The 27676-nt window shown below is 36.1% G+C and overlaps 1 protein-coding gene across 1 annotated transcript in view; it reads right to left on the reverse strand.

The window, feature by feature from the left end:
- The window catches only part of LOC131682729 (protein Wnt-5), a 167296-nt gene that overhangs the window by 49536 nt on the left and 90084 nt on the right, over positions 1–27676 (reverse strand). The window contains exons 2-3 of the mRNA XM_058964426.1: positions 22130–23891; positions 21906–21990 (exon numbers count right to left, since the gene is read on the reverse strand). Of these exons, the coding sequence (XP_058820409.1) occupies positions 21906–21990; positions 22130–23891 (1847 nt within the window). The remainder of the gene's footprint in view (positions 1–21905; positions 21991–22129; positions 23892–27676) is intronic.

Consider the following 27676-nt stretch of genomic DNA (forward strand, 5'->3'; position numbering starts at 1 on the left):
CATATGAATTGTACGTGTGCACTATCATGGTGGATAAGTTTGGATTATGAAACTCTCAGTAGGTCTTGAATACTGTTACATGTGTACAATTTAGGTAAACATTAATAATCAAGGGTGCATCTTCGTGCGGATGTAATTTTCAAGTATCTGATATTCAGGTTTATTCTGGCAATAATAATTTTTTTCGCGGATTTTTTCCCTTATTTGAATACTGTAACTCTTAAGTGACATCTTCGATGAAAATAACAAGCAAGTTGATTTAGTAGTGAATAGAAATACGTGTTTAAAAAGTGTGTGTATTGGTGAGTGGTGGGCAAGATGGACAGATTTATTCTTATAGGAATGTATCGCGTATAGAAACAAAAATCTAACCTTCAAACGCGGCGAACTCTGACAGGCAGTCGACTGCATGATGTACGTTAATGCGATTGAGGCTAAATACGGAATTCCTCGAGCCATGAAACGGTTGACGACTTCGAACAACTCCCATACCCTGAGGAACTGATGTTACCAATGGCATATTTAATATATAACTTCATACCCTCAGTTCCCCGATCGCTGGAATACATAATGGGCATCTTCATAAAGGTCCCACAGATTTGGGGAAGCAGTTTTTTCCAGTCCGGTTTGTAAATGTTGACGACGATTTTTACCGATATCATATGATAATTTTGTAGGTATTGTCGGACTGTACCAGTATGAACCGTTTCACTATGGAAAAAATGAATTGGAGACAAGCATGATGCGTGTCATTTTGGTTCTGTACTAATCCTTTTAATTGGAAGGTTCAAAAGCACCATATTATAAGTATTACATTTAAGATCACAGCTTAAAACCTTGTGATATAACCACAAAAATAATTATTCGTCACAATTCTTGTCATAAATTCTTTTTTACAGAATCTCATTATCGCGACAAGAAAATTTCACGAAGTGTGCCTATTTTTTCGTGCGCTAGAGATGTGTAACCCCTTAAGAAACACAAAAACATTAGAATTTACTTATTGCAGTGATGATCCTTTTTACTAATAAAGACTGGCTATTTTCAATCGAATGGACTTTCTCACACATTCCGAATCTAGAGCAGTGGTACCAAAACGAAGACTCTCGTTGCCACATTTTATCTTAGTCCGATTTCGTGAAATCTGTTTCAACGTTGATGCAACGATGAACGATGGAATGATTTCGTTTTGGTGAACGTTATAATGTTGCCACATAAAAAATTCTCAACTAGATCCCTCGGATCCCTTATCCATCAAATCCTTCTAAAGTATTGATGCGCTGTGACGAAGAAAAACCTTGTCCAATTAACTAGCAGGTAAACAGTCTGATGCACAAGCAGTGGTAATAATTTAACGAGAATTGTTGCGCTTGACTTCGTAATCAGCCGCAGCATCATCTTTTCATCATTTCTCTGGTTTTCTCCTACATCACCCTCGGGAAGGTTTCTGTTTGGATCGGGCTTGACTTGCGAGACTCACTGCTCTTCCCACAATGCTTCTGGAAAAATTAAACCCTCAAAAGAGCTTCCATGGGCCACAATTTTGATATTCATCCTTTTCATAAAATTTTAAATACTACTGGAAGCAATAGAGAGACAGAAAACTTGTTCTTCATTTTCTTCGTTTTCCACCAGCTCAATTCATTAAAGTTGTATAATTTAATTCCGTACGTACCGTATGTGTCACAAATTTTGCCTTTAATGCAGTTTCAATATATATATATATATATATATATATATATATATATATATATATATATATATATATATATATATATATATATATATATATATATATATATATATATATATATATATATATATATATATATATATATATATATATATATATATATATATATATATATATATATATATATATATATATATATATATATATATATATATATATATATATATATATACATATGTTACAGAATAATTAAATTATTCGCTCTTATCATCTTTTTTGTTTAGCCATTAATATATTTCTTGCCATTGAAGTAATCCAAATATTAAAACATCGTATAAGAATGTTCATTATTCAACATGACAAAAGTGCATTCACCCACGGTAAATATATATCGCTAAGGTACACAGATTTAAACATTTCTTGTGGGTTTATTATGGCTTTGCATACAACAAAAATGCCAACAGGCAAAGTCAAATGAAAGTTTGCTCTCTCTTGACTCTGCTCTGGTCGTTTGCTTGACTTACACTTTTTTTGTCAGACCTATAATGCTATCGCCGACAAACGATCGAAGATGAAAAGTTTGAAATTATAAAGAACGCTTTCTATCACAAGCCATTTTGACTAGTAATACTTGAAGGAAGGTAGTTTAAAAATATAGTAACCATATCATATGTAAAACGCCCTCGTTTTGAAACTCTTGTAAACTTTTGTTACCATCAGAAATATTTCCCATTCAATATACTGCAGCGGTACCCATTTCGGAAAAGCATGACAAAAGCGGTTGTAAATCCCTAATTTGTTCCGGACGTATGGTAGACATGAAAATATACAACGCCGATGACGACGTCATGCAGATTCGAGGGGTTTTGTGTGTTTTTTCACAATCTGTAAACCCTCGTGCAGACTAATTTATTCAGGTTCTATTCTCCATCCCCCTCTTTATATCATAGGAATACAATTGTTAAAAATATTCGAAACAATATCAGGTCAGGAGAGTACACCCAAAACACGAGATGCATGATTCCTAATCAAATGCTTTTTCCGCTTTAAAACTGCCGAAATGCAGATTGTGCATCATCTGCTCGGCGCCTAAATGCATGTGTATTACGAGGCAAAACGAAAACAGTCTAACCGCCAGATGCATACAGCTATAAATAGCTATTGCTTATTGTAGTGCTTTTGTCCAGTATTTAAACTGCAACTGTGTGAAAATCTCACTCAAACAAGCTAAGGGATTCAACAGAACATGTCTTCGAGTATGAAAAAAAGAAATCTGCGAAAATGGTAAATATGAAATATGTGAAAATAGTAGAAATGAAATATGTGAAATTTCAATGCACAGATTGAAATGATTTTTCATTGTTATATATGTTTAAAATAGTGAGTTCGTCAATTTTCCTGACATTCATCCAAATCAAATTCTTTCGTTCACCAACTAGATATTCTAGTAAGAACGGACTTCTGAATATATGTGATAGATCAGTTAATTAATGGTGGAGTATCGTTTCATAGCAATGACCGTACCCGTCAAGTTACACTATTTTTGCACATTCATTTTCTACAAACACGTGTTTGCATTTGATACTCATTAGCTGTTTTGCACGAATCTTTATCAATGTACTCACTGAATTTTACTAAGTTCAAAGGTATATAACCTTTGAATGTATTTTCTACATAAGCCTTTCGGTTTGGATTTACAATTTAATTATATTAATTAATGAGTCAAGTTACAGTTGCTCCGCCTAAATTGCTTGAAGTTTGATTTTCGTTAGGAGTGCTTTATGTTTGTCGTTCTCAAAGTTTTTTGTATAATTAAGTATAGTACCGTGGTAAGTAGTACTGGATTGATTGAAAGAAATATATTTATTTGAAAATGATTCCAACATTCTGCCTCTCTCATTCCAATTGCCAAATCTGACTATGGAAGAACATTACTTACAACTGATCAGACGGGATTAGAACCATTATTCCATTCAATTACACCTGTAGGCAGCGATGTAGAATTTACAGACATGTTTGCATTTTACAGACTCTTGACAGTTACTTACAGACATGATGCCGAATCCAAACATCTACAGGCGTTTTAAACAGTTATAGATACTGTTTAGAAAATTTGCATTAGAATTCACTGTTTTCGAACCACAGTCTCTTTCCTTTGAAATTTATTTTGTTTTCAATCTACAGTTTCTAATGTTGGTCGGACTTGCACTACCAACTATAGAGTTATACACGCATTTTAAATATTCTTCTACAAAATGGTTCACCAAAACGTGTGGCTTGTAGGTTGTATTCTAAAATTATGGAACAGCGCCAAGTGAACTTTGATAATGCTATTTTACTTATCCCAAATTAACAAAAAAACAAAGGCTTTGAATGGAGTGCTTTTTGCCTTTCTCATATAGAAAGGTTATGCAATCACTCTGAATAACGTCAACCTAATCCCGGCCCGGAGGGCCGAGTGTCATATCCCATTCGACTCAGTTCGTCGAGATCGGAAAAAGTCTGTATGTGTGTATGTGTGTGTATGTATGTGCGTATGTGTCAAATAATGTCACTCATTTTTCTCAGAGATGGCTGGACCGATTTGCCCAAATTTAGTCTCAAATGAAAGGTGCAACCTTCCCATCGGCTGCTATTGAATTAAATTGAATAGGAAAAATTAAAAATAGAATTTTTATTTTGGTGCTAAATGTGTTCAAGGTGCATGAAACGTCGAGATTTGATGCAAACTGGAAAAAAATTTGACGACGGTTCAATTTTTTGGATTTTGGCACATTTTTGCCTTTCTCATATAGAAAGGTTATGCAATCACTCTGAAAAACGTCAACCTAATCCCGGCCAAATTTTTTTTTCGACTCGCATAAGGTTTCTGGATTTTAACAGGGGCGTAGTTGATGGTTTACGGAGAGGGGTTACACCCCCTCTACTGTTCACTCCCCTCCTTTAAAAATTTCTTTAAATCACCCCTCAGACCACCACCCCATCCAGCCCTCATACCCCTCCCTTTCAACCCCATCATCTTTAAACCACCACTGTATCACAAAGCATACCAATTTAAGCTGGAGAGTCGTTCGTTGATGGGACTTTCACCCTCCTCACATACCCACCCCCGCATGACAAAATGAGTTAGCAAGCAGATAACATTGATCTAATGCTGATTAGGCTAATGGAGTATGATATTTTTTTGTTTCAAGTGTTTCACCGTCGTAACGTAGCTCATCAAGTTCGTGGCTGGCATGCCATTGTATATAAGTGCAAAGTGTACTAAGAATGTAATGGACATTTCCACAATTATGTTGAACATAAAAAGTCTCCGTGCCATAGTTTAGAGAAATGAGAAAGGTACAATTGCACCGCTAGGTGGATTAAAACAGGTTTTATTTGTCAATTGGAGGGTAGCGGAAGATTCACCACCGGAATAGTGAAAATTGGGGAGACAAAACTAAGCGCGAGATGATTACTGTGTAGTAATACCAAAATACATGTCAACAGGTGAATAACCGCTCTGACCAAATCTTGTAAATAAACAAATAAACAATACATGGGACTGACCATTCTTGACCAAGCATTACCCTCTGATCATAATCCGCATCCGCAGCAACAACACCGGAAGAGCGACATAGTGGACGCAAAATTTTAATTGTAGCGTATAGCGAAATATTGTTTTCCTTAAGATGTAATAAATTTGATTTGTTTTTCATTTTCGTTGTTTCGCATGCGAAATCAGAAATATTTGATGAACTCATCTGAACCAGAGTGATAGTAAATTCACTACTTAAACTTTTTAAATATTTTGCAAAGAATCAACTAAATTATAAAAGTTGAAATTATCAATTTCTCCATAACACCCGGAGAAATTAATGTAAAAGCCGGAAGCCCGAAGATCGCTCCCGAAAACCGGAGGCTCTTGGTCAAACAAGGAGGGGTGGCTACCCTAGCCAGATACCACAATTATTGAGATCTCCTTTCAATGACAACTCTACTGTGTATTTCGCGCCAGTGCATAGTAGATCAAGTTTAGCAAGATTCTCTTGCATTTTCTCGAGCTAGGGTAACGAGGGTATTTTGGACCAGTACCATATTTTGGACCAATTGACGATGATTTTTACATTTTTCTTTTTAAAGTTCATAACAAATTGAAATATTGCTAATGTAACACTGAAATTATCATGCTAGTTAGCAACTCCCGTTATATACTGAGTGAAATGGTTTAATAGGAAGCATTGAATTGAAAATTGTTTTCACGTTTCAGCTGAACTGGTACAAAATCAGAAGGAGGTGGCATTGTTGTAACCAACATCAACGAGTTATTATTGCTAAAGCGTATACATTTTAATCATGAAAATATAGATATTATGCTTATAAAATATATAAGAAATCGATTTTAGTTTGAAAAACGCAAGCAGATGTATTATATTTTGGGTATGTCCAAAATATGTTAGCTATTTCCAAACGATAACATATTATCGCCATGCTCCCAATTAACTCTGACGCCTCTTGGCATGTCTACTCTGCATTAAAAAAAGTTCACTTTTTGTTCCCAGAAAAGCACTTTTTAGTCAATCATGTACAAATTCATCATACAAAGTAAGATATGTGAACATTTAGATGGTCCAAAATCGGTCCAAAATATGTTTGCAGCTATGGCACATAGGATTATCGATGATCCAAAATATGCTTTGCAATTTGTTGTGGAATGACAGAAAGAGCAGCGGGGAATAGTTTTGCAGTGTAGGCGAATAACCTTATGGTTAAAACCTTACTAAACAAAAGGCCCTAAGTATATTAGAAACGGCTATCTCATCAAAGATGGATGAACTGACCTGCCCATTAAATTTTTTTTTGATCAAAGATGGATGAACTGACGTTCGCATTTTTGTCAAAAATGCTTTTGCACTCCGGATCACAATTAAAACTAATTTTAGAAAAATACTAAAACAAAGTTGTCTAATTCATAAGGCTCAATGAAAAAGTATATTTTAAACAGCGTTTTTCTCGGCTTGCTCTTTTTCATTGTAGTACTTATTGACGCTCCAAAACAATGTTACTGGATGCGTGTTACGCATTTATGGAACATCCCCTTTTATTGTTACGAGCGCGATAATCCATTACAACAAATAAAGAAGTTAACATGATTTTGGAAAAAAAACTTTTTGGCGTAAAGTAGCTCCCCCGTGGGGGCTACTTTACGCCAATTTTTAATTCTTTATATCTCATGTTCAATCTTAATTTTCCAGAAGTTCTTTTCACTGACTTTGGAGGTACTTCTGTCATTTGTAAAACACCAAACAGTTTCAAATTAGAAGTTGCGTGATCGTATGTTCGAAACATTCTATTTTTGGCGTAAAGTAACCCCCGATGACGGTTTATTTGACTATTTAGAACACTACATATCCAAAAAATGATAAGGCCGTACATATTAGCCTATTAAATGATCCAGATTACGTAGCCAAATAGTATTTTTTCAGATTTTTTTTCTCATAACTTCCTAAAGCGTTCTAAAATATCCCTGTACCCTATTATACCTTGTATTTTTGCAGTTATTCATTGAACCACTTCTAACCAATATTATCATTTTGGCTTATTCAATACATGCCACAAAGCATTTTAAGGCTGGTACTAGGTTCATAAATAGGAAAGTATCAGTTTTCAGGCGAACGATGTAAAAAGCGCGTGTTCGAGCCGAGTTTGTGTTGAAATGGAGCATTAGGGACCATTAGGTAACCCTTTTAGGGCAGGGAGGGGGTACAACAAATTGTGACATAGACTAGAAGTAGACTAGAACTTTATGTAACATGTTCTTATTGAAGGAAAAAACAAATTTTTTGAAGGATTTGTTACGTAATAGAGGAGGGGGATTGATACATATGTGACATTTTGTTACATAGGGGGAGTGGGAGTCAATTTTGGGAAATTTTGCGTTTCGTAACTTATGAATGGTTCTTTATTGGTGATGGACCTACATACATCCATCCAACAGCATTGTTGTTCCTATATTCTGTACAATGTTAGTCCGACATTGATGGTCCGACGTTGGTTCGATAATGGTCAGACATTGATTCGCTATCGATCCGATATGGTCCAAAACTGACCCTACATTTTGCCTGATTTCCATTATAAATTTTTATCACTCATGCATTTTTTATTTCTTGCATTTCATGTATAAAATCGTCATACGTGGCTTCTCGTATTTTTTGCACTTTTAGTGACTATTCTTGCATTGATGTAAGCGATTCTGACTGGGTTGGTTTTGGGTGCATGGGTGAACCTGGGTTATCACATAAGAACAAAATTAACAACAATGACATTTTGCTATGGAATTTCACAAATAACTTCACATAAGCAAGTATTTCTTTGCGTTTTTTTCAATAAGCGTTATTTGATTATTGAGTTGAAGAAGATCGTCATTTTTAAAATTGTTACAGTTTTGTATTGAATTTCATCATGCAAACATATAAGCTTATCCGTACCAAATCCAACATAGCCGCTGAGTACAAAAGTAAGACTGAAGACCGAAGTTCTTTGATTAGAAGTTTGGTTTAAGATGTGTGTTTGTTCATCGCGTTTGGGGAAAATTCTGTGCAAAGATCCTGACTTCTGAGAATATAAGATTGTATAGAACATGTGCGCTTTAGAGTAAGCCTGATTTTTATCAAAGAATAATCTTTTTGGACGAGGCTCCTTTCTTGTTAAATAGGTATTAAAACAAACAAGAAGATAGACGAATTATATCGACAAAGGGTAACTCCGTTTGGCTTTTGCGATTTGAAGCTCTTAGATTTTTTTAAATCTCGGGAAGCTGCCACATTAAGCATTTTATGACGTTGAATCTCCTGAGAAGGGGGGACGAAAAATAGCTCATTCAAGAGTTTCAACGTCGCAAAATGACTTTGTTCCGCGCTTTCTTAAACTTTCTAATTTCACCTCCTTGTTCTACCTGAGTCCTAATAAGGAAAAAAAACGTTTCATATCTTCCAGCCCTTAGCAAATTTAACCCTCCGGCACTCGCGCCGTTGTATTTTGTGTAAAACCTTCAGAAAATCTAGCGAAGTCTTCTTTCAGCACCAGAAGCTGCTAATTCGGGGAGCCATTCGCGCGAGTGCCGGAGGGTTAATGTCTTTATAACATAAAAATCTAAAAAATGTTCTCGTTAGAATAAATTATGAAATAGTCTGGAAATTATTTTATTTTAATCAGAGTAAAGATTTTGCTAATTTCAAAAGCTTGGTTTAAAAAATTACAAAAGCGAAAACAAAACCATCAAAAAGGTTAGTATTTTCGACTTTGGAAAAGGTTTATCATCAAAGAATTTGCGGCATTTGGAACAAGTTAAGTAATGTGTCAATTCATTTATCAGTCACTTGCGGTTTTCACTTTTTCATGTACAAGCTAATTATGTCCAATAGTGTATGATGTATAATTTTGCAAAATAAAGAATGTGCGATAGCAAATAATGATATTATTTAATGTTGTGAGAAGGGTCTTATACCAGTGCTAGGAAGACAAAATGCATTTTAGATGTCCGGCACGATGCCTCAATCAGGATGGAATTGAATGCTTTTCCATGTACAATTATCGCATATCCAACATTCGAACTCGACTATAATATTTCGCTCCTGGACTGTTCTACAACTAGATTGCTAGACTCCAAACTGAACTTTAAAGAAATTATAGGAACTTTTTCCAAACCATTTAAATTCTTAGGTTTGTTTTCCTGGTGTTAAAGACTTCATTGATGTACACTGAAGGCACTTTATTGTGCTCCGTTTTAGGCAGCTCCTGTTCGGTTATTCTACTATCAAAATGGTATTCAATGCATAGAAGCTGTCCAACATCAATTTCTTTTTCTTCCATAGCGGAACCCGTCAAATATTCCAAGTTACCAAGATCGTTGTAAATTTATCGATTTCGATATTCTGTCTTTGGATGTTTCCAAAGACACTTTCATAACCAATCTACTACTATCACGAGATGATTCTTCAGATTTCTACAATTGCTGTTAAATGTACCATTTGGATTTTTGTAAACTGTATGTACAAAGGATGAGGAGGTTTTTGGGTTTGAACGAAATTTGGCTTAACAGGGCATTTTCTACTCAAAATAAAATAAAATAAAAAATCTGAAATGTATTTATCATATATTCACACCGTGTTGCCGTTCTAGAACTAATTGATTATGAAGTGCTTATTGAATTAAATTGAATCTTTATTACATTTAAACAGATTTTGCGGCGCAATTAGTTATATGACATGTCATTTTGCTAGTTTAACACCGTCTTCTGCATAGGTTTCCAATATGTATTATTCCTACCAGAAGTGAACATACTCGTAACGTCGTACATCACACCATGAGCCTATTCAAATTATACCTTTTGTTGTCACTCACTTCTTTTGTAAATTATATAAACTAATTTAACTGAATTCAATCCGTTTTTCGGCGCAAATAGACTGAATTGATTTTCAGAGCCAGCGTCCGTGCATGCAGTGTAGACGTTTCCAGCTGTGTAACATGATTGAACGGCTAATATTTAGCATACAGAGTAGCAGTTGAGTAGGCAAATAGGCACAGGCGGGGAATCAAAATTTGTGTTTTAGTCCCGGATCTCGTTTTTTGTATGAAATAGTCACGCTTATAGGCTTAGGCAGACTGTATATATATATGGGGGAACTCGAGAAGCGATGAGAACAGCGAGCGGCAAAATATGAAAGAGAAACTCGCTACAACCTAACACATTTCAGTGACGTGACGAATCAGATGTAAGTGAACATATTACCTCCGAACAGAAGGGTAACTAGTGAGTCAGTACTTGTTACGGATAGCTGGAGGAAAGCAGCATATCGTCAGCTTTGCATGCATATATGTGTATGTTATGGTGAGTCAAACCAATGACGAAGAAAATATTAAACTCAATTATAAACAGGAAAAATATAATCTCAATCATCGTATAACAGAATCTATAACATGTGCCTGGAGCACGCCAGGCAGGCGAGTAGCATCACGAAAGTATTATTTACATTTAAAAGATACCAGCATACACGAGTTAGATTGTCTAGGCGAATGGAGGGCAATGCAAACATGTTGATGATAAACTACATAATTGCAAAGTGATTAACGATTAGAAACAAAGATTGCATTTATCGCCTTTGTTATGTATGCTCTAAAAAGAAATTTGATTTGGCTTTGTTTGTGGGACAAATAAGGACTGGGAGATTAAGCCTATTTCCACATTACTCCAGAATTGTTTTAAAGGCACAATAAAATGTTCAAAGAAACCAGCATCTTTTTACGGCACCTGCCATTATAATAGCATATTCAGAACTAAACTAGATTTACTCGAACATTGTATCCCAACCCGAGTCGAGCACCCACTTTCTTGTTATCCCTACATAGATGCTCATCTCGGCTTCAGTTTGAAATGATGACTTCACAATTTTGTAAGACGGTTCCATTCCACTTCCGTTTGATCATTTTACTCTAATGCGCACTTCAGGAACAACCAAGCAATCGAATTTTAATTGAAACGATAATATTTTTGGTTGTTTGCATCTGAATCTGTTTCTCAGGATTAATTTATAATCGGTTTACGTTTTGACAGATCCCTCTTATATCATGCTTATACGTATAACAATAACCGGGGAGCATGAAACTGCATTTATCCTTATTTTCTACAATTCAATGTGACCCGTATTGACGGGTTGTGCTCAGATGCAGAGTTGGTAATGGCTCCTGCGTTCTATTCATGCAGTGTACGGTTAGTTAGAAAGATATCGTCGCTGTGACCGATTACAAAGCGAACGAACAAAGTTCGAAAGCATACCGCCACCCCAGTAAACATTTACGAAGGGGTCGAGATTTATCCCAAAGTCGCATTCGCTTTACGACGAGAATTGCATCCCTGATGAATCCAACCCTATATTATATCGAAGAATGATAATGACAATCCGTCATAACTGTGGAAGTCGGTCATGCATTCAAAATGTTCATTTGACGGTTGAGTGATTGTAAAAGTACCGGAGCCTTTTTTTGTTACATTATATTCGTATAAGACTGGCAAGAAAAAGTGATGAGATGATATGATGAGCGATATAGAATTTCTTTTATACAACAAAATTCGATTTGGACAGTAGGATGGTAGAGGTATTTATAATATTGAAGGCTGTGTTCTTAATATTACATGTTTCTTTCCACAGATTTTCTAGTCTGTTTCGTAGCTTGAAATTCTTGTCGAGTGATTTTTATGGCGTTCGCATATCTATAAGAGTTAAAAGAGTTTGATTGTTGATAGTATTGGTGGGTATGAAAAAAACTCTGAATCCAATCCGTACCCATAAACAAAAAAAAAAAAATTGGTGCGTGCTCGATCTGAACCCGTTTTTCAATAAATAAAGAATATGTATTTATACCCGAAAGCGAAATATTCTTAAATGGAAAAAATAAAAAATCTTTTGTTCTTACCGGGGATTTATAAAAGGTTCAGTAAATTTTGACCAGTGATGTTCTGCTCGTGTGCTTGTTCTTACATAGCTCGCGAGCTGTGCTGTGGATGAAGCGAGCTCGTGTGCCTGTTCCTAGCGTTGCCAACAATATTTTCCAAAAACCGGAAAAATTGGATGTCGGAAAAACCGGAGTCGGAACTTATCCTCCAGGAAAAGATATACGGAGCCAGCGAAAGTGTCAAATTTTTAAGCCAGCTGAGCCAATCTACCAATTTTTGGGAGCACTGCTAGATTTTAACAATGGAATTCCATATCAACATTTGAATAGGGCCAATAAGATTTGTAAACAAACTTTTGTTTTGCTGATTTCTCTTAATTTGTTATCATTTCAACACAGAAAACATTTGAAATTGATTCTACCAAGGGCAAAGATGTTGATTCATGTGTATTTTTCATAAAATTCAACTCTGTAGCGGAAAAATGAGCGAAATAAGTTTGTTTACAAAAGTTTCATTAGCCCTTTTGAAGAATTACTATTGAATTGAAGATTGCATTTACCATTCTGTTTAGCGTTGGCATTTCTCTCCGCATATCTCTACGGTAGATTAAAAACCAAATGTATCCTTGCAATGCCAATAGTTTCTTTGAATGAATTTGATCTTTTTTAAAAAAAGCATTCTCAAACATAAGGATAAACAAAATTATTGAATATGGAACTGTTCAGTTATTTAAAAAGATAAGAAACTAATCTTCAATTTCACCTCTCTTCCATACGCAGTTTTAATATAAATTTATTTCTGAGTAGCAGTGTATATAGCAGTGAATTCCTAGTTTAAGATGGTCTAAAATTGATCGCTACTATTTAAATATAGCTTTCGGATATTTTCATATCGCATCCCTAGTGACCATAAAAAACAATCTTCATTAAATTAAAGATATTTGCTAATCTTGCATTTCATAGCATGCCAAGTTCTTATGTGTACTGAAATAATGCAGAGTGCTGCAAAATACGGTTACTGAAAAACAATTAAGTTGTTCCTCAGATAGGATGTTCTCTTCGTAATTTTATTTTATATAGCAAACTACTATTAAATTGCAAATAGTGAGGAAATATTTTTGTCACATACCTCTGGGAAAAAACTGGACATTTATAAAAACTGGACCCATTTGTCTGTTTGACTGGATCGAGTAAAAACTGGGAAAACCATTTGCGTTGCTGTCTTTTCCTATAAAAATTACAAAACAATGCCTTTTTTATACGTCAAAATTGCGCGTACATCCTGAAGTCCTGCTTGGGTACTAAAATGTTTGATTTTTTGCTCTTTGAACTATTTTATCGAAATGATGAAAAAGAAGAAAATATTAATATTATTTTCAAAGATCCTACATATCTTAGCTTATTTTTAATTGTTTACATTTTCAAACCTGTGTTTCTAGCATATATGTAAATCAACGAGAAAAAAATCACATTAAATCATCTAGAAAAAAAATCACATCACATCACATCAATTGCTTACAATAGCATTTTTCATATGAAAAATACGTTAATTTGCGTTGATCTAGCTGGTAAGTATGGTTCGCAGTACCGACCCTTTTTGGCGAGAACCGGTACTACGGTACTGAAGCCCTCAGTACCGGTAGTACCGGTACTCGAATATTTTTTTTAAAAAAATTGAAAAAAGCTTCAAACTGAATTTGAATGCTTCTCAGATGATTGATTTGTGCTGATCAAAAAACATGTGTATTGTTTTTAATTGCTTCGGAATGGTAAGACTCATTTCACAGAAGATATTTTTCGTATAGGGTACCTTCTTTTATTTCGAAATCTACGCCACTTTGAAATCAATTACTGCTAAATGTGCAACTTTCGTCGACTTGAACAGATGGTAAATGTATGAAACCCTGTTAACAACCGTAAATCAAAGCGAGAATGGCAGTAAATCCGAGCAGGTTAATCGCATTTCCTTTCTTGCTTTTCTGAAAATTGGTTTCGACCTTTATCTCGTTTGCCTACTATTCTCTAATGCATATCAAGGCTCCTTGCTTTCCTTTAACTATGGAGTTTTGCTGAATTTTCCGATCACCAATAATTACAAATCGCCCCATTTGAAGCAAAGTCTAAAACTGTTAGCTACTAAATCGCTGTTCGTTCTTTTATAGATAAAGGTTTAAGAGCAAACCAAATACAGACATGACTTAGACCATAGTCTTATTACGCGCCACCCAGTGAATAATGGAAACCAATCAGAATGTCGCTAATAAAACTTTAACTTCTAGAATTATTATGATGATGGCCCCACCTCATTCCCACACAAAGGTGTCATCTCACCGATTTATCTAGAAGGTAAATTAATATAATTAAACGTTATCTTGCAGATCGATATTTTGAAACAGATCCCCTGCAGAGTTCACATATTTGTCATAAAAAATTGTATAGTACCGAAAATACCGGTACTGGCTTTTGTTCAGTACCGGTATTACGGTACCAAAAATGAGTCGGTATTCCCGGGATTTTCGGTACCGGTATTACCGGTACCACAACCCTACTGGTAAGGCGAATTATTTCGATGAACTTTAAGGTTGTGCTCAATTTTGGCACATTAAAGGGGGCATATATTTGGAATTATTTGAATTACAAATGCAGCCAGCGGGTACTGTCAAATGCACTGCCCTTTTATGCAAAAGTGACGTTAGCGCAATTTTGGTCAAATTTCATTTTTTCATATTTTTGAGTTCTCTACATAAATCAACGTCTTTCAGTATAATTGTCTTTCAAAAATTATGCAAAATGGTCTTTTAAAACGCGAAAAACAAAGTGACGTAAACGCCACTTTTTACCAAAGTGACGTACCGGTGCAAAATATGTAGTACGGAACGCGTATTTAACAAGGTTTAATAGTTTATTCTTAAGTTGCTGTAAGTGACGTTGTGGAGCTAGATAAACACCATTATGTGATGTAAATGGTTAGAGTAGTATTATAATGAGGCTAGGGTGGTATACAACTTATTTTTCAACCATTTATATTTCATAAAGCAGTCTCCTGTGCAAGTTAGAATGCAAAGCAGGGAGCTTAGCCTTATTCAACATGGATACCACAATAGTGTACGAACATATCTTGGTGGAAGCTCTTGTTCACTGTTGTTTTATTTCTCATTATTTTGGTGCACAATTGGTTCCAATTAACAGATTTCTAAATCAATTCCAACCAAATCCCTCCAAATGATCTGGAATTTATTCAAGTTTCATAAACCGTATAAGTTGAACTGTTCAGATATCCGGTTCCGAATTTATACGAACATTTCATGGGGTCTTTCCGAGGCAAATTTAAGTCAGCTTCATTGATTTTTTAAAGTATAGCTTGAAGACTGGTAATAAAACAACATGATCATTAATAAATTGTATATTGAAAGGCTCTAAGTTAATTTTGAAACCATCTGAGAGACTTAGTGGGTCCATAATGAGTAACCCATACCTGCGAAACGCTTTTACCTGAATACACCTGTTATTCGACACACTCGATCTACTATCAATGCAATCAGATGTAAAGTCATCAGATGACAAGGGGCATATTACGACCAACGCCAGAATAACCGTATGCTGTGCTTGAATAGTTTGAAGACAACCGACATGATGTATTTTGTGCCGTGTAGCAGGAATATCCACTAAAAAACTTACCAAAGCAGCGGAATCCGGAATAACCAAGACAGATCGCTAAGTGGGACACGGTATCCAAATGTCTTCAAATATGATTGCATTCTTCACAGATCACAGAATTTGGTGTGCCGCATGACAGAAATAATTCTTAGAATTGATTGGTCTGAGCCTCCGTATTACGGAATCTTTAATAAAGTGTTCCCATTTAACTTTGAATTTGCATTGTCCATAATTTTCAAAGCTGATGTTATTTGATATGCCGCATAGCAGTAATGTTTAACCCTCCGGAAGTCGCGCAAATGGCTCACTGAACGAGCACCCGCTGGTGCCCTAAGACAATTTCGCTAGATTTTCAGAGTAGCGTGCACTCGGTGCACTAGCGCGGCTGCCGGAAGGTTAACAAAAATGTTTCATCCGAAAAACCGGATTTCGTAATAACCGGAATTTATTATAAAGCGTTCCTGTGTGCCCAGATGATTTTATATTTGATAGTATTGTTCGTATAAAATCAAGCTGGTGATGTGCCGCGTGATAGGAATATTCACTTAAAATATCGTCTAATTAAAAGTGATGCGGAATCACCGGAATGGATCGTAAAGTTGCCCCGTGTGTCCTTATGACTTTACCTGTTTGCATTGTTCAAAAATCATCGTTGAAGTGCTGCGTGGAAGGTATCTTCAAGTATAAATGTTTCACAGACACGGGTAGCGCATTTCGTATTCACTAGATCCTCCAACCCAGAACCGCTTCCACGTTGCCTGAAAAGGCCTACATGATACCAAAATGAATTCATAGTGTTCAAATGAACGATAATATATTCAATCCATTTTATGATAATGCCAGACTTGCAGCTAAACTTTGGCAAATTCATGGAAATGCACTAAATGACCCTCGTGCATAACCCACGGAACATCCGTATAAATGCCAAACCGACCATCTGGCCAGATCACCACATACAGCCTAGGAAAACTTGAATGAATTCATGATAATTTGCAGGTAATTGAGTTAAAACGGTTGAAAATACATGACACGCTTTACTCGGCAGTATTTGTTTGTATACGTACGTCAGAATTGCATAAAAACAGTGGAATTAAATCGCTGTTTTTCTGCAAAAGTGACGTTACTATGTTTTAATTGCCGCAATATTCTACTGTATCGATTTTGTTGGCTATTTTCGGCAAATTTGAGACTAAGAGAAACGAAAGCAATGAAATTGAAAGACGGATAGGTATTCTAGAGCGAATCAGTTATAAACTTAGAACGAAAAACTAGAACTAGGCAGGCTCATATGGGCATGATCGAAAGGAAATATGAAGAATTCTTTACCTTCTGCAGAGTAGGAGTTGGGCGTCGCACCCAAGTCTACCGCATGGTCTATGGTCATCATCATGTTTTATCGCCTTTCGATCATGCCCATATGAGCCTGCCTAGTTCTAGTTTTCCGTTCTAAGTTTATAACTGATTCGCTCTAGAATACCTATCCGTCTTTCAATTTCATTGCTTTCGTTTCTCTTAGTCTCAAATTTGCCGAAAATAGCCAACAAAATCGATACAAAAGTGACATTAGTTAAAATTTATATGGTTTTTCCAAAAAAGGTAGAATTAAAGCAATTGGCTATTATCTACGATGGATTGTACACATTTTGTACAGAACAGATAGTGGAAATATTAATTGTACTTTTGATAACATCACGTAATACAAAAATTGGTTTCCTGACAAATATTCCTTTTGGCGCTAACGTTACAATTGCGTAAAAGGGCAGTGCAGCCAGTCCATTTAAACTATGTGAGGCTAAAAGAGAGGCTATGTGAGACGAATGATGGAATGAACAGAAAAAAAGACATTTATCGGCAAGTCCCGTCCCAGATTAGAACATATTTCAAATCTGCTAAAAGTCGAATGGAGCTTAAGAAATTTTTTAGCCAGTGCTATCAATAAACCCTTTTTTAAGATTTTGCGACTTAGTCCGGTCTGAATTAACACCGACCATACGTACGAAGTCCATTCAAAATAATAGTCAAAAACTTCTCATCACAAGTGTACCTCAATTTTGAAGTTGACTGTATGAAAATGTGTAACTAACAAAATTGTCTTCCCGTGACAACCGTGCGAACACAGAGTGTTTGGTTAAAAAGCTTTCGAGGGATAATAGATGAAACTATTTAGAGAATAGGTCGTTTTTCGAGGAGCTTTGTAATTTTTGCGCTTCTCATACATTGCTTTTCTTATATAGAAAGGTTATGCAATCACTCGGAATCTCTTTAACCGAGGACCGGTGGGTCAAGTCTCTTAAACCAATCGACTCAGTGTGTGTACTTAAATCAAACTCATCAATTTTTCTCAGAGATAGCTGAACCAATTTGAACAATATGATATGCAAATGAAAGGTTTCAATTGAATTTCATTTGGATTGGAGTTCTGGTTCCGGAGTTACGGGTTGAAGAGTGCAGTCAAATATCAAATTCTTATTTAAACTGGTACCACCATGGTGGTCAAATGATGCATTGCATATTAAAATGTACGCAGAATTACACGAATTTTGCGGGTTTAGATCACTAATGACCAAGTAAAGTAGCTTTGAACACATTGGCCGCCTGTGACGTTTTTTTTCTTTCTTGTTTATTTGACACGGCTCAACTGAGCATAACTGAGCCGTGGGTCTTTTATGATTTTTATAATATGTAGAAATTAAAATTAAATTAGATGGCAGTTGGTTTGGTGGTACTGGGCCCGATCGTTGTTGAGCGGATGTTTGTTACTGTCTGGTCCGCAGTCGTTGGCTTAACAACCGGCTGTGGTATAGCACACGACAGTTATATACCGGTTTTGGTCGTAGCAGGTGGAATTTCGTTAGCAGCCTCTGCACAAGGTTTTCCGTGGTGTAGCGGCTGATCACAGTATTGGTACGTAGGAATCTACTCTGGGTGCGTGGCCAGTGTTCGATGAGAATATGTAACACCTTGAGGTGATCTGGTGGTGAGTGTCAAGTAGGAGGGAATAGGTTTTGTCGGACGCATTCTCACCACACGAACGCCGTTGCGATATCTTGGGAAGAAGTTCCTTCAAGTATCTTTCTTAACACTATTCACCTCTCCGTATTTTTACATGAGTAATTTGATAACAGTGGGACTAGTACGCGGTGTTAAGTCATGTAGTTTTTTTCAATACTGTTATTATCTATATATGTTGGGATACTGTATAAAACATCATTACATTCGACAACGTATTTCAAATTGTTCTGTGAAGCAAATGATTCTGCTTGACTAATGTTTTTGGACATAATCAGTACCTCATGACGTACAGTAGCGCTCAAAAGTATTTTGTAGGGTGTATTTCGTCGGCATTTCTGTTATCGACAAAGAAGTGCTTAAAAGTCTAACGACGAAAAAATGCTACGTATGTCGTTTGCTATCGTTATAAGGACTTCAGTTTTAAGCTCAAGGTTTAAAATTACGGGAAAAGGTTTCCGGCCCTGGACCCTTTCCAAAAAGAGGTGTCAACGGGAGAATGCTGCACAGCCGCCATCTTGTGACAAAATCACTTGAAAAAAATATTTTTTGTGCTTCACAACTAGTATTATAAATCCCATTTTACAGGATTCCAATTTACCTCTTTATTGCGTTTAGAAAAAATCTCGAAATATTCCTGTTTTTTCGTGTTCTACAGTACTGTCTACCCATGATCGCATTGTTGTCTCGTTTTCTATGGGATTTCCTATCTTTATGGGACTGATATGCGACCATGGGCAGCTGTAACCCCTTAACAGCGCCGCCCTAGCGACTGAATTCCGAACGAATATGAAATGATCAACTAAAGTGCTAGTTATTTCTCCGAAAATGCAGGAAATGAAGTACCTAAAAAAGACTTTCGAGCGCTACTGTATATGGTGGAATTGTACAGTTATTCTACTTTAGCTCCATGTTCACTTTCAACATTTGCTCTACTTCACGAATCGAAATGTTCGGTCTTACCGGACATTTCGAGAAGCCGACAGCAACACAGTTAGCCTGCAACGGGGTATACACTTGCTTTGCATTGTCACTCATTGTTTGTTCACGATCCACACACAAGCGGCGCGCAGCTAAATTTGCCCTGCCTTAGCAGCGGAACGATATCTTGCTGCCAAACTCCTAATTTAATATCCTATCTATATTTCTGCGAATTCTGTACCGATTTTTACAAACTTGATTTCAAATGAAAGATATGACACTCCTATTAGCTGTTATTGAATTTTATTCAGATCTGACTTTTGATTCCGGAGTTAGCCTGTTAATACGGTTACACAGGAATTTCTCATATAAACCGTTATGATCGTAAAACCTCAGAGCTTAAAAATCTACTGAAATGAACTACTTCGCTTAGCAGATCTAGATAACTGATGGCCAATTAAAGATTCTTTAAAGTTATTGTCCACTAGCCCCGGTCTCCCCTACTGTTAGTTTTTCTGTCAAAAGATAAAAATATCTAAGTTCAATAATCCAAATAAATGGAAACAAGATAAGTGTTTCACGCCAAAGAATAAATTATGCGACCTTAACAGACGTACAATCTGAATCATTAAAATTATGATGTTAACTATTTAGGTTTTCGAGAAATAAAGGAAGACTTAAAACACTAACTATTGAATTCTGTGCATACTCAATTCGGTTCGGCAATTTCCCAACAGTAGTGTAGTCAGCAAATTTAGAAACTGATATTTCAGTAAAGTGAGATTTGTTAGCTGATTATTTGCGAAATATTTTCCGAGTCTCAGCTATGAAACGTCACTTTTACTGAGATCTCAGCAAAAGAATTGTTTACTGAGATCTCAGCTGTTGAGATTTCGGCAAAAGATGCGAAAAAAGCTGAGATTCGGCAGTAAAATTAAGTGTCTGTTCTTCTAAAAGGTAACCTTTTAAACTCATTTACTAAAAGTTATGCGCCCCATTGAATAGGAAATTTTCTCACCTATCCAATAGACCTAAAAAATTTGCAATACAATGTTTTAGTTTTGAACTTGAGGTATTTAATGACAATCAAGTCAATTGCCGAAAAGGTACAGTAACTCCGTAACGGTTATGATTTGGTGGCATGTGTGGAACATATTTTCCCCAACTTTGATTCTCATCCCTCGAGAGTTTCTTAACCATGAACCAAATATTCTGTATGAAAGAATACACTGTTTTCATAATAACGGTTGTCACACGAATGTATCCTTCATTCCGTGATTACCATATTCAAAGTATAAAACTTTTGAAACGTATATATTAAAGAAGAAAAGGTTGCGATTCCGCTCATTATAATAAAATACGATGTAACACACAAATCATAATTCTGTTCAGAAAAAAATCAGGAAAATTTAACCAATAACTAAGAAAATATATACAATGCGGACGAAGCATCATTCAGTGGGGGCGGGCATAGTTGGTCAATCGATTGCCTTATACGCAGCGAATCTGATTTCAATTCCCAACCCCGCACATAGGGTTACAGATTTTTCAAAAAGAGAATTTTGCTAGCTCGAATAAAGGGGCGAATGACCCCAAGGTTAAAACTTCAATAACTTAAATAAAAAAAAATAAATCATTCAGTCCTTTAGAACAGCGTCGAAGCGTTCCAAAATATACATGTACTTACACAAATAGAATAATGAACGATGTTAGCAGGAGAATAGTAGTTTGAACCGTACAATAAATTGTAAGAAAATAAATAACCGCCTTTTATTCTACTACCTGAGAGAGAAGGATTTGTTGATTTAGGGTTTTTCTGTATACTTTAAGACGGCCGGTTTGTACCTACAGATGCGGCAAAGATGCAAAGACCTTAAAAGTGTTTTTATTATTCATCGCTCTCTTCTGTGGGCACATAATACATGCACATTATGCCACCGTTCAAGGACACTTTCTTCGGCTAGGAATATAGGGAGAAGGAAATAGTGAAATGTCTGATGGGTACACCTTGAGGTGAATAAGCGGTGATTCGAGTGACGTGTTGAGGCAAAGCCATTAGCGGTTACGAGAAGGGTTATTTTCTGACGTTAGCCTAGTCGGGTGAAGGCGACTTGTAAACTGCATAAAACGACTCAAATAAAAAGAAACTTGAAAGGGTGGTTGGGATGGGAAGTATACATAGTCTACAAACCTATATTTGAAACTGGTCCGAAAACGGTGTCGTCCTCTATGGTGGTACAGTTCCAGCGTCGATGCCTGAACTGTTGTTTGCATTCCTAAAAGAAAGGGGAATGATTAATGGACAGGACAATATAATGATGGATACAATGTGACATTTTTAGAATCGATTAAATTTTATAAAGTGTACAATTATGACGTTAAATATTTATTTTCAAATTCGATTAAAATACTAACTTGTATCGCTGCTCGAGCACCACGACTAATTGCCGGCATTACGCTGGTGTGCTGGGCGCACAATTTCTGCTGGCCTCCGCTTAAACCATTGACTTTGAAACAGAGGTCTGGGTTTAAATTGATTATATCTTTCTCGCTATGGTTACCACTGGTGCTACTACTATCGATGGTTGTAACAGTGCCATTTCTAAAGCTAACACTATTACTTACACCACTGATGGCACTAACACTGGAGCTGTTAATATCATAAATCGGAATCATTGTGCTATCTCTGGTCGGCGAATGTTCCAGCTGGGAGCGATGAGTTTTGATTGCTGGCCATTCTGCACGTCGAAAACGCGAAAGTTTTCGATTGGAACTGGACGTGGGAGGCGCCGTAGGGGACGCAACAGTCGATGAGCTGGATGTTAATTGCTGCAACATAACCGCTTTCTGTTGAAGCCTTTGAAGCCGTTTAGCACCTTTCCTGCCGGCTTTGGTTCTGTTTGCGTTTGAACTTTGATTCGTTACACCGTCAAAGTCTTGAACCGGATTGGAGTTAATTGGTTTCTCGGACAGCTTTTTATTCTTCCGATTCCGTTTTTTGCCATTTCCCCCTCTTGTACGTATAGCACCACCAGTACCGGAGCCACGTGTAGGAGCGTTATCAACATCATCAGCGGCGATGGCCGTTTGTACCGCGCTAGACGCCAATGCCGCCAGCGTTGTTCTGTTGCGTCCGATTTTTCGAGCCGGTGGTATTGTGGCCGACAGTGGAGATTTATAGCCTATCTCTTCTCCCGTGCCTCCTTTACCATGATAGACGGGCGGCGACGGTTTTTTATTCTTGATACTCTCTCCGTCATTTGCTTTGATCTCTTTTCTTCTTTCGTTGTTGTTGTCGTAATTATTATTATTCTCTTCTTCTGGCATGGAATCCGGAGTTTGGTCGTTTTGTAAGTAAACCTGTGGGACAATTGTAATTTTCTCCATTTTGAACATGTCGTCTTTATTATCGGTCAGTATATCTTGTGAATTGGGTAGAATTTGCCTGGGCATATTGATGGTCGGGCGCAGTCGTGTAAACTTTTCTGGAAAGACCTTTGCGGAATTTTGATCTTCTTTAATTTGTAGCACAGGCATATGGTGGAATGGAGGTCGAAAGGTAGTTGTTGGGGCAATAGTGGTCGATGTTCCGGCACTGACAGCTACCGATCCGTTTTTTTGCAATGCAGGAAAAACTACAAATTTGCTCTGGAAGCTCTTATCGGACTGTGTCAGGTTTTGGAGCATCAAAATATGACGCTTCAAGTCGTCAATATTGGTTGACGACCCATGAAATATAGACGAAGTCTTTTCCTTTTCATTCGATGATGTCTTTAGAGCTAACGGTATTATGTATTTTCTTTCCTTTTTGCTGCTATCGTCAGCTATCATATGCTCGCTGAAAGTTTTCTTTTCCATATCCACGTCGTTTGAAATGCTGGTCTCTGTCGTTATTTCAAAATGATTCACAAACGATGGTGGAGTTGTGGTCAGAAATGTAATCGTCATGTTGCTAGGAAGCGTATTGACCACACCCGTTGATGTAGATAGTGCGGCAAGAAGTTGTTTTTTGCTATCATCCTTTCGCCCATTATCGACGGGACGTATGAAGTGATCCAAATTTTGTACACTTTTTAGCTTGTGTCGAATTTCTGTTAGGTTCAACGATATGCTATTGTTGGACAGCACCTCCAACTCTGACCGGAACTGGATGAATGGAGATTTTAAACCGAGACATCTGGGGAAGAAACGAAGATAAAATAGAATACATTAGGTTCATTAGGGGGAGTGTTCCAATAATCGTCGAATATCAATGGCTGCAGGTGGTTAGGCGCCTAATGTCGATGCAAATCGTCAAGGAGTACTTTTATAATTGCAATCCCAAAAGTTTGATTCGTTAAATTGGTTGAAAACATAAATGAAATTTTTATCTTCCCTAAGCTTTCAGCTTCCTGGCAGCTGTAACGCAGAAAATGAACATGTAGTTTCATGTCTCATTAAAATGTTTTTTGTACATTTGCAGTGTCGTAACTACTGGTAGATATGTTCCTTTAGTATTGTTAATTACCTTAGTAAATAAGGTTTATAGCAATTTGTATTCTATAAAATGGTGAATGAAATCTTTTGATTGGTATATTGTCATCCTCCATAGATTTTTGACAACTCTTTTAATATGACATGGATATGATATTGGACATCGACCCTAGCAGTTGAATTTTATCGTACACTTTTGCTGTCACGCATATGAACGCAAATGCTGATACATTATCACAGAATTATGCAGTGATTTGTCTTGATTATACTGCTCGGAATTCAGCTTGATCTGGACGGCCCACGTAACATGATGCAGCACTTACGCCGAATGGAGTTTCAGAAGACTATGCACGATTAAACTTGGACAGAAAGTGTTTGTTGTGTGCCAAACTGAATTGATCAACAATTAATGTTTTAATCAATTGTAGGTACAATATGTTGAATATTTTCCAAGTACGGTATTATAGAAAGAAGATCAATATTAGTAGCGATTGTTAATTTAAATCAATGCGCAGTTGAAGAAATCCATTCGAAAAGCTATTCAATTAAAAGTTGCTGGGAAAACATTAGGAATGTACCCGGTTTTGGCCCAGATAGAAGCCCCCAATCCACTGAAAAAGTTCTACATGCACATAAAAATTGCAAAACAATGCTTGATTTCAAAAGGAAACGCATTTTTTTTTATTTTGAGCAAAATGGTGATATTTTCAGTTTGCATGCTTTGTTCTACTATTGCAATATCATGATAAGCTTAACCCATGTAAAGTGTGCAATTTGTTATTAATTTTATCGTTTTAAAGGTTAAACATATAGAATCGAGAGTTGAAAACTTTTTCTGCTTATTGGTGAGTGAATATTGAAAACTCATTCAGAAATCGATTTTTTTTTGTTGATAACAAAACTAGTATTCAATATGATGTTTTGTGAAGGAATTTAAAACGCAGATTTTTCCACGCAACGCGAAGTATGTAAGCATAGCTACATTAAAAAAAAAATCATATTTGATAATCATAACCTGGAAACAAATCCATGTTTCAATTATATACTAACATCAACATATCATTTTTTGTATGTGGTCCAACTGAAGCTGTAGAGCTAGGTACTCGAAAGGGTTCCATTTCATGAACTGACACCAACCAAAACTCTGCTTAAGGTCAATTAGTCCAACTAAAGGCATAGACCTATGCTGTTACATCGAGAGTGGAGACTTCATAATCGCGTGTGAACGGGCGTTTGTATATATGCGCTTTTTAAATGTGTCGAACGTCGTATGGAATGTGTGTATGAAATAACACATCAACGTATACATACAACAACATACTAGGAACATAATAAGAGATTTTTAATCGAAGCCTTGTATAAAACTTCTACATCATTCAATTCTTGACTTACTTTTTATTTTTCTTAATTTTCATTCCCACTGGGTGGCTATTTTTGAAATGGATACAACAACAAAAAAAATTAAATGCTCATAAAATCCGATAACGACGTTTATCATTAGAAAGGAAAAAACGTCATTGTTCATCACTCTTCCTTTCGATCGAGCCTCCCTAGTCCTATTTTTCCGTTCTAAATTTATAACTGACTAGCTGTAACCCGGTGCGCTTCGCTACATCCGTCAGGACTAAACGAAATATTTTAAATATACTTAAAATAACAAATATTTTTTTTACAAAGAAGAAACTTATTGTAATTCTCGCGGATAGACAATGTTCTTAGTTTGACCACCTGGAACACAAATAAATAAATTGCTCTGTGTTCCTAGGCACAATCGTTTGAAATCCCTTGGTATCATTCGAATTCGAGGTAGCAGTACGTCTGCTCCTTTATATTTTCTAGTTACAATGGTCGCTTAAATGAAATTTTTCAACCAAAGCACAGTTGTGGTGGGTCGATGTTGCGCAGTAACTAATATAATAGGCACACAAAGTTTCAATTGCAGCACATGCGGTCCACAGTGTTGCACAATGACGTTTTCACGATCAAAATTCAATAACTCCTGAACCATTGGTTTTGAAGAATGGATTGTTTCTAAGAAGAGAAACTTACAAAGATATAAATAGATGCATCTTTTGATATAATGAATTGAGTGATTAATCCCCTAAAAGTGAGATAGAAATTTTATTTCCCCAAATAATTTAGCTAGAAGCTCGCTCTCTTCAGTGAAGTTCTAGAAAATAATATTGCGAAAAACTTTACTGAAGATACTAAAGCTTTATATAGTAACAGTAGCGAGATATGTAAGTTTGCTTGGGATAGACCCCTTAAAAACAGTTTTTCGAATATAATTTTTTACGATTACTTTTTATTATTAAAAGTGTCTTCTACAAAGTTGTTAAAAGCGATAAAATACACATTTTTTATAACAACGATGAATCTGTAGCTCTCGAAACAACAAAGTTATTGTCAATTTTCGAATATTTTTAGGTCATTTTACACCTTTAGCAACTTCCTTAATCGCAAAAAATCCTTGAAAGAGCTTTTCTTTCGATTAAATATAAAAACCTTCGTCTGACGGAGACGGTTGGGTAGGTTACGTTTAAAGCCAATACTCCTGAAAGCATGGTGAATCGACTGAATTAAATAATTCAACGCGATAATCCATAGATTTATATGCGTAACAGAATTTCCATCGATTTTATTTTAGATGGAGTAGTGTATGAAATGGAAGTCAATATACGCAATCGATTAATCCTTCAATAGATTGTATTATTTTACAAAATCATGTGGAAATGTGGCGCAATTTATTGTTGCATCGATTAACATTTTCCCAATCCATATATCTAACTTTTTTTGGCGAATCGACCTGCGAAGGTGACTATAAGAATCATTCATTAAAAGAATGCACATATAGTGAAAAGTTCTGTTTTCGAAACATATTTCCAATGATACGAAGACATAACGGAGTGTTAGTGGACGTGGGTAAAGTTAATTCATAAAAAGTGGCACATTTAAAAAAATCGATACAGAGAGTGTTAGTATATTCATTCACTTTCCGTATAGTCACAATTGAACAATATTTCTTCAAATATCATAGCAGAATACTGAAAATTGAGCCAGTGACAGAGAATGTCTGGAGGTATCTCGTTGCTTTGCTTTGTGGTCTACATCATAAATCAAAATATATTGGACCAATCGTTTTCAAGGTTTGCACAGTTCTTCTACATATCCCCAGGTATTGATGGAAGCTTTTATTTTTTCTTGATATTTGAATTTTTCGTAGCATTCTGCAGCTAAAATGCAATTTTCGTTTAAAAAATCATGAAACTTATTTTTGTGGACAAAGATCTTTAATGATGTTATGATATGAAGGAGAAATGTGTAAAATCAAACAATTTGGTTCAGTAGATTTTGAGTTATGCTGTACATCGCATTTATTCAAGGTGTCTCCTGAAGATTCACTATAACACACCCAATTTTCAATATTTTGCGGTGAATTAGGAAAATATTGCTTAAATGTTGCATTATTGACTGAATAGACTAACACTC

The sequence above is a fragment of the Topomyia yanbarensis genome, chromosome 2, assembly GCF_030247195.1.
Source record: "Topomyia yanbarensis strain Yona2022 chromosome 2, ASM3024719v1, whole genome shotgun sequence".
Taxonomy (NCBI): Eukaryota; Metazoa; Arthropoda; class Insecta; order Diptera; family Culicidae; genus Topomyia; species Topomyia yanbarensis.